Genomic DNA, 14,709 nt, shown 5'->3' on the forward strand with positions numbered 1-14,709 from the left:
TCTTGCTTTCTTCCTTGATATCAGTACTCAAATATATAAACATATTTTTATTACCTTACCAATTTAGTATGCTGAAATTCTTACAGCCACCACACTGAATTCAGTTGTTTCTGCTTATGTGGCTTTTCACGTATCTTGGTGTAAAGAGACATTGGCACAGATCTCTGATCTTTTAGAATTTTTACTCTCAGAGGTAATCTCTCTTAGTTTGAAATGAGATCTGCAAAATAGAGCTTCAGGTCACCTGATTGCTGTCACATGTCACAGTCAGTTTGTTTACTGTTCATTGCATGGGTCCCATCTGAAGATGAACTCCTGTTGACAAGTTTTAAATTAGAATTAAAGTATTGCTTTCTCCATAAATCTATTCTGAGTTGTTACTGAAGTGAGAGCTTGAAGATCTGTTGCTTTCAGTTTGATTGATTTATGACAGTACTGGTTGCCATGCAACAATTCATTTGTGTTCCATGATAAGATAGGGCAATATTCTCTTTTGTATATAGTTCTGTGAAAGATGAGTTTCAGTTGCTGCTGGGGAGGAAGCGTTTGCTAATGCTGCAGCACACAGCAGTGTGGAGGTACATATGTGATTTAATTTGTAATGATGTCAGTACCAAACGCTGACAGACACGTGTATTTACGGTTCAGGCTTTTCAAAATGGTATTTACTGTTGCTCCTTGAGCATCCTACTGGCCTGCGTTGTTTTTTTTTTTTTTTTTCTGTTTAATTTTGTGAAGTGCTAATATTGAGCCTTACCGTGACAGTTTCTTACTAGATCATTTATTCTTCCCCTTGCTCCTTCTCCCTCAAATCCCCAGGCAGTGTGTTGTGCTAGGAAGCAATTGCATAGCATAAGATAATGACTCTCCAGGACTCTGTTTTGTCATGCAGCTATTTCTTAATGGCTAGATTTGAAGTTCAGTGGAGGTGTAAACTAGTCTTGTGGAGAAGAGAACATGCAGTTCCTAATGCTTTTTATGGAGGAGTAGCTCCTACATTTGTTTATTTGTTTTATAGTCTTGAAGAAAAGAGAATTACATTTGCATAATCTTAGCATGTGTTTGCATTAACTGTAGGTGTGGAAGAAAATATTCAAGAAGTAGTTGGGCACATCACAGAAGGTGTCTGCAGGCCTCTGAAGGTGAAGTATTTTGTTTTCCTTAGCATTCTAAATACAAACATTTTTCTGTTATGTTTCTTCAGAACCCCTGTCCCCATCTCTGCAATGTTTTTTTCATTCCCTTTGGTTAAAAGTTAGATTCTTAACTTTAATTTTGAAGGGTTTCATGATTCTCAAAGATTACATAGTTCAGAAATACCTGGTTTGAATAGTTATATAGTGTGATATACCAGGATACTAAGCCTGTATCTTGATTTTTTTTTTATAATTTTTTTTTTTTTTTACTTTTCCGAAGTTCAGGAGTGCTTATATACAAAAATTTAGCTTTGGGATAGGTATACAGGAATGGCAGTAACGGGTCAAATGAAAAATCAATTTAATTTACTACCCTGTTTTTCATAATGACCGTTAGCATATGCATAGGCAATAATGTAGAGGCTATGAAGTTGTGTCATGATACTTCTGTAGAATAGTTTCCTCACCTGTTTGTGGAGGTACTAAGGAATTACTGAGCCATAGCTACTGGCTTTGTATTTAATAGACCTCAGTAGAGTTTTTTTCTTGCATGCATATGTCAAGTTGATATAAAATGTTGGTATTTACAACGTATCCTGCAGGAGGGAAGTGCACAGTTTAACTGTATGCTGTGTGAAAAGCCAGTTCCTTTTGGTTTTGTTTTGTTTAATAACTCCAGCTCTTGCATTGAAAGAAACAATGAAAAATAGTTTCCTACTTCCCATCTTTACGCTACTCTGATTTGCTGTATTTCTCTCGCATCCCTCCGCAGTTGTCTTTTTTTCAAGCTACAGCCTTAGTCAGTTTAGGGGACCCATTTGATAGAAATGGTTAATAATGATCCATCAAATGATTGACTGTCTTTTTTTATTGGATGTGCTTTGCATAAGCAGAAAATAAAATAATGAAGATGATGAAGCTGATACCAATAATTGCCTGATGGTGCAGCGTATAAATCCAAGTGTTTTTAAAGTAAAATCTACTATACTAAATAGTATTATAATAAATTTCTCTTAGGCTTCTCTAGCTTTAAAAGCTGTGTCCAGTTGCCAGATAGTTAGTCTCAAATGTTAACAAGTAGGTTCTGAATACTATACATAAGTTCCTGATAAGAAAGAGATAAGGTCTGAAGGGAGGTAAAACTGAAGGAAGTGCCATTTAGAACGTCAGAGAATCACAGAAGGGTTGAAGTTTGCAGGGACCTCTGGAGGTCATCTGGTCCAAACTCCCTGCTCAAGCTGGGCCGCCTTGAGATGGTTGCCCAGGACTCTGTCCAGATGGCTTTTGAATATGTCCAAGGATGGAAGTATTCCCATATATCCACAGCCTCTCTGGGCAACTTAGGCCAGCGCTTGGGCACCCTCACAGTAAAAAAAGTGTTTCCTGATGTTCAGACAGAACCTCTGGTGTTTCTGTTTGTGCCTATTGCCATATAATTGTGATCATTCTTCACAGAATTTAGTTTTTGACCTGTCGAAACACACCTGTCATATTAGACAAACAAACTAATATCACAGGGTTGATTTTTTTTTGAAGATATTTTCCAAGTTTTCTGTGTTAATTCTTGCATGCTTTAGTTCTGTTAATACTGAATGCTGATGTGTGAGTTCAGCGTTTCTGTACATTCCAACAAAGTAATTAGGGATAGAATCAAACCTTTGTGTAAGTCAGAGGGAGTTTTGGTCTTGATTTGAGTACTTGATTTGTACAGTTTGGCACAAAACACCTTTCATTTTGATTGCCAAGCTCTTTACACTTGTGTGCGTCTCCTATCTGTAGAAATACCCCATGAAATATTGTAGTAGGTAGTTACTGCACTAATAAAAATGAAAAAACCTAAAAGAACAATTAAAGACTTCCCATTGTATTCTGTATTTTAATAGAATGCAACTTAAGTTAATTCACTGCCAGTCTAGACTTCCCAAAGTAAAATATGTAGTAGTTACTGTTTCCCCTGGGGAAATCTTCCCTAGCAATAAAGCAGAAAAAAACACTGAAACCCCCAAGCAGAAAAGCCTTCATACAATGCAGTTAGATAATTGCAAGCCATCGCATTGAGAGGAACAACAAAAATAGACTTAGTTTGGAGGAGTCTTTTCTGTCTTCTGCTTTCTGAAGATTGTCCGCAATAAGAAAAATAACTGCGTTAATTTCAGGGAAAACACTCTTTACTGTAGTTGTGTTGCACCACAGTATACTGCTTTTCTAGTGGATTTCTGCTGATGTTTGCAAACCTGTCACTTTGATTTGAGTTGATGCTGAAGTGTAAAATAGCCTGATAAAAGCCTAGTAATAGAATTTCCACGAGCGCTTTTAAGTACTTAGAAATATGTAGAATTTTCTTACCAGTTTATGCCTTTCCATGTGAGTGTACAGTATGATACCATTTCCTTACTTTTGAAGCAGGGTTATGCTTAGATGCAGTATGAATTGTTCACGTTTCTTACTGATAGTTGGTTTGAGTTTTAGGCGTCCAAGTGAATCTTGAGTACTCACTAGCGGTAGACTTTACCACAGGCATCTGATTTCAGATGGAAGCAGGAGGACCCTAAAAAACATTTAAATTAAGGTCCTCGTCTTTTCCATAGCGTGTAAGATGACACCAAAACTAACAAAATAATTTTTGATGCCTTATGTAGACTTCAGATAGTCTTTTATGGTCCACTGAATACAGGACACAAAGGATTAAGAAACAGTAAGCTGTAAGTCCAGGACTTCCCTGAGCAGGTTAGGTTGAGTCACTTGCAAATTTCCATTCTCCTGTGCAGTGAACATTTCTGTCTGGGAAGCAGCAATGCTTCTTTTCCTGCTTTGGTTTTTGAATTATCGTTGGTTTTTTCCTAACCCTAAAATATTTAGTGGGTTTTTTTATCTCCTTCTGCCTATTCTGTCTTTTTCTGTTTCTTAAGTATTTTCTTTTAGTTATTGCTTTTTTTTGACAATATTTTGATTTTCCTCTTTTTCCCCTGCCTTAGTTTTTTTTGCTGTACACATAGACTATACTCAGTATCTATGCCCAAATGACCTTTTATGTAACATTGGAGGCAGGTATTTGTTTATATATATATACACCTTTGTATATACATATGCATTGAAGAGCAAAGTTCACCTGAGTGTTGAAATTATCTTGGCGCATTGAGCACTGCGAAGAAGAGTCAAAAATTAGACTTTGTTTTTCGTCTCTGACTTAGATGCAGAGGATTGAGGAAGGACAATCTTAGTTAATTCTCGCTGCAGCTGGCTCTGAGAAGGCGGCGCTGCCGCACATTGCGTTCCATGGAACAGCAGGCGAATAACTTGGGCGGGCGGGAGGCGGCTGGTGATTTGTGTGTTGCCCTTTCACACGCAGGCACGTGGGACAACAGCGCAGTGATAAGTCACTGTCTGTCGCTGCCTCAAAAGTGCCCAAAGATTGACCCTGGGGCAGCCTTTTATGAGTGGATTGAGACTGTGTGTGCCGTGGAGACAAGGCGTCAACTGTTCAACTGTGAAGACAGTCAGCACTGTTTTGGTCTGTGTAGCCAGTATCTCCTGGTTGAGATAAACAGCCAACGTAGCTGGTCATTAGTTATAAATATATGTAATTAAATACATATAGGAGGTATATAATCTTTCCTTTAACTGAAGGACAGATTAATCCAGGTGAAATTTTGCCTTTTGGGTAAAATACCCAATAATTTGCGTATTCGGAATTGCTGCATGGTGCTAATCATCAACTCTTGTAGTTTAGGGATCTCACAGCTTTGCAGCTGTTCTTGCTGTTCAGTGCTGGGGAGAATTCCAGTAATACCAATGCTGGTATTAATCCATCAAATGAGCTCATTATTTTGAAATTTTCAATAACAAGTTGCAACAAAAATCTATAGGGAAACAGATTCTTTTTTTTTAATTTTTGTATTTTTAAAGAACTCATACACCTGCTTGTTTTCTACCCATAGGCTTGGCAACCAAGAAGCACTTTTGTTCAAGCAGAATCTTACGGTTAACTGGACGTTCTCTTTTTAAATTTTTTTCTGGTTATATTTATTTTTCAAAAATCAGACATATTGCATATTAAAATCATAGATGTTGGCCTTTGAATTGCATGATCTGAAGGATGCTTGAATTTCTTTATTCTGCAGGTTAGAATTGAGCAGGTGATTGTTGCTGAACCAGGAGCAGTTTTACTGTACAAGATTTCAAATCTTCTCAAGTTCTACCACCATACAATCAGGTATGCAAAATTACAAACTACGTTTAAGATGCCTTTTTTTTTTTAATTGTATGTGTAATGATTAATATAGCAAAAAGAGTGGCTTATTTTTTTGCTCTGTACCATGGAATCAAGGAGAAGTGTGCATGATATCAAGCAGACGCCATTTATCTGTTGTCTCATTGCTCAATTCATATCAAATCTGCTTTGGAATATAGCATCAATTTGTGACCGGAACTGTTTCTTTATTGTTATGTGTAGACGCAAATAGTTCACAAAAAACCTACACAAAACATTTAAGATGACAAAGTCAAGTCTCCTTTAAGAAAATGTTAGAATTAAATTATCTCTAGAACTTCAATTTTTCTTTTCTTCCTTAGACATTTAGATACCATTTAGTTACCTAAATGTTTAGATACCATTTTTTCTAATTATACATTTGCATTTTTCTACTGGGAGAATGCTTGCCTCATTCTGTATCTCACTGCTGAAGGTGTAGCAATCACCTTCCAGCCTTCCAGATGCCACCAGGAATACAGAAACCGGAGAAAAGCCACAACTGCTGGTTTTATACGTTGTAGCATTTGCAGTAGTTCATGTTGGTTAGAAACAGCAATAGCAGAAAAAATGGTCCTCCACAGCCCTGGACTGAACTGTTGAGAATTTGAATCGCTAATATTACTACTTGAGCTTCTTTTCTGTTTGAAAAGACATTTAGATCTTGGGCAGACTGTGGTAAGTGGTTCTTGGGCGCCTCCCGCTGTATTTAAAATCCTCAGTTGTGGTGGCACTGCAGGTCTATGGTAGAATACATATAAGACCTATTCCTCATTTTATTGTCAAAAAGCCTGAAAGATTTTTGCTGTCATTTCTCTGTCTCCAAAGTTACTGTTTCCCAGTAATTATAAAGCTTGGTGAAAATGAAAATGTGTCCCCCCCCTCAGGTTATTTAATTAATCTTAATTTTGTTTTCAGCGGTATTGTAGGAAACAGTGCAGCCACACTGTTGACAACAATTGAAGAAATGCATTTGTTGAGCAAGAAAATATTCTTTAATAGCCTGAGTCTTCATGCAAGTAAACTCATGGACAAGGTTTGTTTCAAAACCATATAGCTTTCATATTTCAGAACACACTTTATTTCCCTTTTGTCTAGTATGAAGAGCTGTTTTATATGTCAACTTGTCGTGGTTTAGCCTCAACTTTTGCTAAAACTGAAGTTTCGTAGTTTTCTATATTTTAGAGTCATAGAATGGTTTAGGTTGAAAGGGACCTTTAAAGGTCATCTAGTCCAACCCCCATTTTAGCTATGGAACTATATTAAAAACTTCCTGATTGTGTTTTAATTCTTTTAATAGTTTTATTTTATTGAAAATATGACATACTGTTGTTAGCATTTGTTTGAAGAGCAGTTTGTATATTTTTAAAATCTATGAGAAGCAACAAAATTAGGAAATTTCCCTAAGTGCGACAGAGCAAAGCTAGCTGATTGAGCTAGATGATTTGTATTAATGCATCATCAGATCAATAGTTAATTACTCATGTGCATAATTCCTTTCTTGAAGTTATGAAGTATATCACAAGATGGTAAGCTAAGTAATAACAAAACTTGCGGTTTTCTGTCTCTCATAAAAATAGTTTTACCACGTGAACATTCCTGCCCTTAAAAGCAGAATATACATTTGTTATACCAAACAACTGTACCTAAGCCAGCATCATTTTCCTGGTATCTTGTCCTCTCCTGCTGATAGCTTTGAATTGCCTTTCAGTGAACTTCCGATTGTTCAGTAACAAATACAGTTCTTTTCTAATTTCTCTCTGCTGTATATGTATCGTGTTGTTGCTGGTGGATCCACCCGTTAAATCTCGCCTTTCTAAAAGCGAAGCAAAGTCAAAGAAAATTGTTAGGTTACACATCCCTACACATCTGATCTTCATCTAACATCCCTGTCTGAGATGTGATCGGTTGACTAGGCCCTAAAACCAAGAAGAGATGCTTTTCTTTATCCCTAGTTATTGCACAACCCCCGAGTTCAAGAAAGCTCTCACATTACTGTTTTTTCCGGTTAAAAAAAAAAAAGTTTGAAAGTGGAAAACAACCAGTGAAGTTCTGTAAGTGTATTTCTAAATTATTTGTACAAGAAAAATGCAAAAAATACATAGATTTACAGTAACTATTCTTTGTGCAAAGCGTTGTAGTTTGCTGACCCTTCAGTGGGATTTTCTGAGCGTGGTCAATGTTGTTCTGTGGTCTCAAAGTCATTTTCTCATTCTGCACAGCTTGTGTCTGGTCCCAATTTCCTGCCTTTCTGCAAGGACTGAGGAATGACTTTCTCAAAGGAACAGTTGTTCCTCCTCTTCTTCCCTCTTCACTATATCCCCGTGACTCCTTTCAGTGGTTTCACTCATTCATTGGGTTATTCCTTAGTTGCTACCACCCACAGTCCGTGCTACTGAAGTCCATTTAGTAGATTGTCTGTTGTCATGGGGTATTTCTGTTTGAATGTGGTGTCATTGGAGTAGTAGTTCGTCTGCTACTAATGATTCTTCAAAGGTCAGTTAGAGCTTGAGTTCATAAAATGTACAATGGACAGGGACAATATGAATTTACAATAAATCAATAAATAAATCTTACAGCTTGCTATGGGCATACGCCCTCTGTGTGTGAATTCCTCAAAACCTTTTATTTCCTATGTGTAAGCTAAAATAAAATACCTGTGTACTTGTTCTTTTTATGAAGAGAAGTCAGTAATGGGTCTTAGCAAAAATGTATGACTGCTCTTCACTTACACGGAACGTGCAAAGTAGTGCTTAAGGAAATAAATTTTCTTGGCTTGAAACTGTAAGACAGCTCTGCATTCATCTCTGTTGTATTTAGCTCTGTTGTATTTATCCTTCTGGGTCTTACATCTGTACTCCAACAAGATCCAGCATAATTTTTCTATTCACATAACTCAATCTTTGTAGTTTTGTTTTGGGTGGTATGCTGTTTTCACTTTGGAGGCACGTAGAATTAGAAGAAGGAGTGATAAAGGAATTGTGATCCCCCGGTTCATAGTGTGTGTTCTTTGTACTGTCGCTATGGGAAGGTTGTGTAATCCTCTTTGCCCTTTCTAGTTCCACTTCTCTCTGCCCCCAGCCTGGATATAACTGGCTCTAGATGCTGCCATTGTTTTATAAAGGAGTTGAATTTGGTTTTACTGACGTTAAATGAAGCCGGTGATTGCACTGCCGCCTTCAGTGGTGTTTTATTGCAAATAATGAATGGCATACCGAGCCTACCATGTAATGTAAAAAGATCATAATATTGCTCTTTCGCATAAACACATTTTACAAATTAAATCTGAAACATTGGCGATTTTACATTGCATTTATGCCCTATGAAGATCTTTCCTCAGGATATAATTGAGGTCAGAAGCTTAAAGAGACTCAGAGGAGGATTAGATACATGAGTAACAAAGGCATCCACAATTATTTATTAATCTCTGTGCTTTGGGAGTTAACAGTGAGGTAACTCTATGGCTGAGAAGGAATCTTACTGTACTGATGTGGAGTTCTTGTAACTGAGAGTTTTAGACAGTCCTTTGAAGCAACTTATGTTATTACCCTTTTATGAGTGGACTACTGAATTGATGGAATGATGTCTTATCTCCTCGTGACTGAAATTAGTTTTACTTCACAAAAAATACAAAATTAATAGGCTGAGTTACACTCGGAGAAACATTAGTTTCCATGAGATAAAGACCCTATTTTATCACAAATTTAATTCTCCTGTTACTTAGTTTATTGTGCGTTAATATACAGATAACCAGCTTTTATGCCTTTTCATATGTCTTTGTTAATTTAGTAGTGAATGTCACAATGCTTTTACATTTTGAGGAATCTCAAGGTCGCTTTTTACCATCCTTTTTACTAATGCGTGTTTAGACCAAAATTGTATATATGTATTAGTAGTATTCACATCCCAACCTTTTTACCAGCTTTTTGCTAACTATGTATGCTTCCAGATTTCTTTTTTTTTTTTTTTTTTTTTTTTTTTATTTTCAGAGAAGATTAAAGCACTGGAAAACAGATCCTTTGTGCTTATATATGTGATTGCAAAGCCTTTGTTGCCGATCCTGTTATGCACAAAGAGAATACTCACTTGTAAAATTAGTAAATTACTTTCCCCTTGGACAGCCTGGAAATCATGGTTCCTTATTGCCGCTTGTATTTGTCATCTTAAGGCATTGATAAGCCTTTTTCAAAGAATATCAGCTGTCCATTACTTCGATTAAAATAGGATTCTTAAAGCAATTTAATTAACTTTGGAAATAGATTAAAATACAAATAGGGTGTTCTTAAGTAAAAAATATTTTTATTTCTATAAACCTAAGTGCCTCTTTTGTTGAGATGATTGGGAAGTGGTGAATATAGCCTGTGTAAGTTACACCATTTTAGTGATAGTATTCCCTCAGTATCATCAGTTGTTGCTGATAATTTGAAAATCATAAGCAAGAAATTCTGAATGGAAATCAGTTCTACAATTTTTATTTAATTTAAGGAGAATTTAATTTTTTTCTTAATTGCTGTTTGGAGATACAAAATTCCAGAAGACTTAGTCATAATTACCAATGAATTTGTAACTTGACGGGAGTCTCTTTAGCCCTGTGCAAATTCTCTTGTGCTGTAGCGTGGGGAGAGCTGGTGTGTTACTGTTGTGCTGTGATATGCTTTTTTAATATCTACAGTCTATCTAGTAGTTGGCAGACCAGAGTAATATTTAGGCAAATCTTTCTCTTAAGTATAGCTAATTGGGAACTGTTTTGGTTTGGTTTTTCTTTTGGTTTTTTTTTGGTTTGTTTGGTTTTGTTTGGTTTGGTTTTTTTTGTTTGGTTTTTTTTTTTTTTTTTTTTTTCAGACAAAGCAGGTTACCATAAGTATGCTGACTCCTCAAGTTCCCTTCCTTTGGATGTAGATGAATGGCAGGATGGTAATGGACTCTGATGTCCTCATCACCACAGACAATTTAATTCCCTAGGTTATTGATTATGCCAAGTTGAGCGTTGCCTGCAAACTGCCTGCGATTTAATTTCTGAAGCACAATGGGAAACTGAGACTTCAGGCTGTTCTTTCTAGGACAAGAAAATAGCTTCCTCCTCACATCTATTTTTGAGAAGAGTCCCATGTTACATAAGGAGTTTCACAAGCATGGAGCTGTATGGAAACTTAAAGGCAGTCTTAGATCAGGATTCTCCCTCTTGGTTGTCAAGCCATCATTGTAAATGATACAGGGAAATCCCTGGTTACTTCAGAGTACTTACTGGCTTGCTCAGAAGCACTTTCCTATGAGCTTTTTTTTTGGTTACATCAGAAAATCTCAAGCGTCCTGGTTGGAATCTGAAAATAAGGTCGTCAGAGTCTTCAGTCGCAGAAACCCTTTCTATGGTGTTCTCATTCAGACTTCTCAGGTAGCTCTTTACCATCGGCCACTGCAGTTAAAGATAACAAGAAGAGATTTTTCCAGTATATCAACAGAAAAAGGAAGACTAGGGAAAATATAGGTCCACTGATGAATGAGACGGGTGCCCTAGTGGTGGAAGACACAGAGAAGGCAGAGTTACTGAATGCCTTCTTTTCTTCGGTCTTCACTGATAAAGCCGTCCCTCACGAATCCCATACCCTGGAGGCAAGGGGGAAGGTCTGGAGAGAGGAAGATTTTCCCTCAGTTGAGGAGGACCGGGTCAGAGACCACTTGGCCAAGCTGGACATTCATAAATCCATGGGCCCTGACGGGATGCACCCGCGAGTGCTGAGAGAGCTGGCAGATGTTATTGCTAGAGCATTCTCCATCGTCTTTGAAAAGTCATGGGGAACAGGAGAGGTGCCTGAGGACTGGAGGAAGGCTGACATCACTCCAATCTTCAAAAAAGGCAAGAAGGAGGACCCAGGGAACTACAGACCGGTTAGTCTCACCTCTGTCCCTGGGAAGGTAATGGAGCGACTCATTCTGGATGTCGTCTCCAAACACGTAGAGGAACAGGAAGTTATTGGAAGTGGTCAGCATGGATTTACCAAGGGCAAATCATGCCTGACCAATCTGATAGCTTTCTATGATGTTATAACGGGTTGGCTGGATGAGGGGAGAGCCGTAGATGTCATCTACCTTGACCTTAGCAAGGCTTTTGACACTGTCTCCCATAACATCCTCATTAGGAAGCTGAGGAAGTATGGGCTAGATGAGGTGACCGTGAGGTGGATCGAGAGCTGGCTGAGTGACAGAACTCAGAGGGTTGTGATCAGCGGCACAGAGTCCAGTTGGAGGCCTGTAACCAGTGGTGTCCCTCAGGGGTCAATACTTGGACCAATTTTGTTCAGTATATTCATTAATGACCTAGATGAGGGGACAGAGTGTATCCTCAGCAAGTTTGCTGATGATACCAAGCTGGGAGGGGTGGCCGACACTCCAGAGGGCCGTGCTGCCATCCAGCGTGACCTGGACAGGCTGGAGAGCTGGGCAGAGAAGAACCTAATGAGGTTCAACAAAAGCAAGCGTAGGGTCCTGCACCTGGGAAGGAAGAATGCCAAACACCAGTATATGTTAGGGGCGGACATGCTGGGAAGCAGCTCCGAGGAGAAGGACCTGGGGGTCCTGGTAGACAGCAAATTATCCATGAGCCAGCAGTGTGCCCTTGTCGCCAAGAAGGCCAATGGCATCCTGGGCTGCACAGGGAAGACTGTGGCCAGTAGGTCGAGGGAGGTCATTCTCCCCCTCTACTCTGCACTGGTGAGGCCACAACTGGAGTACTGTGTCCAGTTTTGGGCTCCCCAGTTCAAGAGGGACAGGGAACTGCTGGAGAGAGTCCAGCGTAGGGCAACCAAGATGATTATGGGACTGGAGCACCTCCCTTATGAGGAAAGGCTGAAAGAGCTGGGACTCTTTAGCCTGGAGAAGAGAAGGTTGAGGGGGGACCTGATTAATGTTTACAAGTATCTAAAGGGTGGGTTTAAGGAGGACAGAACCAGGCTCTTTTCAATGGTTCCCAGCGACAGGACAAGGGGCAATGGGCACAAGCTAGAACATAGGAAGTTCCGTTCAAATACACGGAAAAACTTCTTTACGGTGAGGGTGACAGAGCACTGGAACAGGCTGCCCAGGGAGGTTGTGGAGTCCCCTTCTCTGGAGATTTTCAAGACCCGCCTGGATGCAGCCCTGAGGGACGTGCTTTAGGCAATCCTGCTCTAGCAGGGGAGTTGGACTAGATGATCTCTAGAGGTCCCTTCCAACTCTGAAGATTCCGTGATCTGAAATCTATGGAACACAGATACTCAGTGTACTGCCTGAAAGGAAGTCCATTGTTACCAAAGAAAGGCGATACACAAGGGAGTCTCTTTGGCTCCGCCACTCCTTGAAAACTGACGTGAAGCTTGGTAACAGAGTCATTGCAAAGACCTTTTGTTTTCAGGATTTAAAACGCCATTCACAGCTTTGAGTTTCTCAGGTTGTCATAGAGCTCAGTGGTGACATTGTATAGAAGCTGTGTGTAACCGAAGGTTCAGTGCATCAGCTTTTACTGCAAACACTGTGTCTCCTTGGCATTGTTGGCTCTTACCCTTCAGAGGCAGCGTTGGGCAGTCCTGTCAGTGCCTTCTTGCTCTGGTAACAATTGGTTTGTTCTGGTCACGTTCTGGTTACATTCTGGTTTAATCAGAACATTTTTTGGACACTGGTAGCATCCCAGTACTACAAAACCATGTTTGTATGTGTTTCTTTTTAGCTTTTTTTGGACCTAGCCATGGGTCTACCAGCCATGCTAGTAGAGCAGATCAGAATTATAGGTTATGTATCCTTTTATATGTTTCCTTTGACCCTGCACTAATAAATGAAGTGTTTAGAGATTTGGGATTCTACTTGTGTTACTCACTGTCTGGATGTGACTAAGAACAGCCTGGTACAGATTACCATTTTACAGATGATGATAAATCCAGGAGAAAATACGAAATGAAAGTAATTATCAGAACAACAGAAACTGTTCCAATAGAACTGGAAGCAAAGTTCAAAGCACCTAATGCACTGGAGTAGATGGATTGCTCTTTCAGCTCTCTCGTATTGAGAGGATTGTCATTTAAAATCATGAGTCCACTGGTGAGGCATTTTAACAAGCCTGTTAGACTAACCTATGCCAGCATATTTTATTGGACCAGCTAATACATTTAGAAACTGGGGAATTTTCAAGCACACCTGTCCTTACTCAGGCTTTGGTAGTACTCCGGAACAATTAATAAAGGAAAGAATAATTGCAAACATTGAATTAAATGGAATGAGAGTTATCATAAGGGTACTAAAGAGAAATTATGCCAAACCAACCTGTCATCTGCTGTCTGAGCTGTTAGAAGACTATTAGTAGAGTACCCCAAATCAAGTTTTGGGATTTTTATTCCTTAATGCTGTTCTTTTTAGCGTAGATGTATGCAAATTAAATGCTGTGATTGCATTATCTGTCAGTGGGAGAGGTATTAAAACATTGCATGGGAATAACTGTAAACTTCTCCCTCATAATTTGATTCCTGTCAGAATGAAAGCTATTAGGTTTCTGGGAAACCAGATATGGGGCAGATTAAATCAGAGTGGTTGATGTTGTGATCTGAATGCTGTTGTGGTTTTGAATGGATCCAGGTGAACAAAGCAAAGCTAGCAAGATTTTTTTCTGTTCTCTTTTCTTCCAAGACCAACTTTAATAGCTGAAAAGAAAAGCACGCCATTAGGCGTTCTACTTTGTGATCTCTCTAGGATCCTAACAGGGCTCAAAAGAGCTTAGGGTTCCTTCTCTGAGGCTTCTCTGGTAGACATGCACCTGAGTTTCTTAGACTGCTGCTGTTTAACTACGGTGAATATTGTCTCAATTTGTAGAATGAACTTCTGTAGTTAATACTAATCAGTTGTAACTGACGGGATGAAACATCCAGATACGTTTTTACAAGGTTCCATGTCTGTAGTGCTTTGCCTCCACCCCCTGCCAGTGAGGTTTTTAAAAGACTATTAAAAGCTGATTAGGCCCTTAAAGCCTAAAACCTTTTGTTTGTCACTCTAAGCAGTGCTTTCTCTGAGGAGTTCTGTGTTTAAAATTACCTTCTTTTGTTTAATACTAGTAATCACAGAATTGCAGAGTGGATGAATTCAACAGGATCCTCTAGAGTTCATCTAGTCCAACCATCTTGCTCAAAGACTGTCAGCTAGAGCAGGTTGCCCAGGACTGGTTCCAGTTGAGTTTTTAATGTCTCCAAAGCTGGAGATTCCACAACCTCACTGTGCAGCCGTCTCCAGTGTTTGACCAACCTCTCGGTAAAAAATTGTTTTCCCATCTTTCAGTCTGTGCCCGTTGCCTCTTGACTGGACACCACT

The 14,709-nt window shown here is 39.0% G+C and overlaps 1 protein-coding gene across 2 annotated transcripts in view; it reads left to right on the forward strand.

Moving 5' to 3' along the window:
• COG6 (component of oligomeric golgi complex 6) overlaps positions 1–14,709 on the forward strand; it is a 60,198-nt gene that overhangs the window by 28,334 nt on the left and 17,155 nt on the right. For both annotated transcript variants that reach the window (XM_063333393.1, XM_063333402.1), the window contains exons 11-13: positions 1,078–1,142; positions 5,258–5,349; positions 6,304–6,421. In XM_063333393.1, coding sequence (XP_063189463.1) covers positions 1,078–1,142; positions 5,258–5,349; positions 6,304–6,421 — 275 coding nt within the window. The remainder of the gene's footprint in view (positions 1–1,077; positions 1,143–5,257; positions 5,350–6,303; positions 6,422–14,709) is intronic.

The sequence above is a fragment of the Chroicocephalus ridibundus genome, chromosome 1 (assembly GCF_963924245.1).
Source record: "Chroicocephalus ridibundus chromosome 1, bChrRid1.1, whole genome shotgun sequence".
Lineage (NCBI taxonomy): Eukaryota > Metazoa > Chordata > Aves > Charadriiformes > Laridae > Chroicocephalus > Chroicocephalus ridibundus.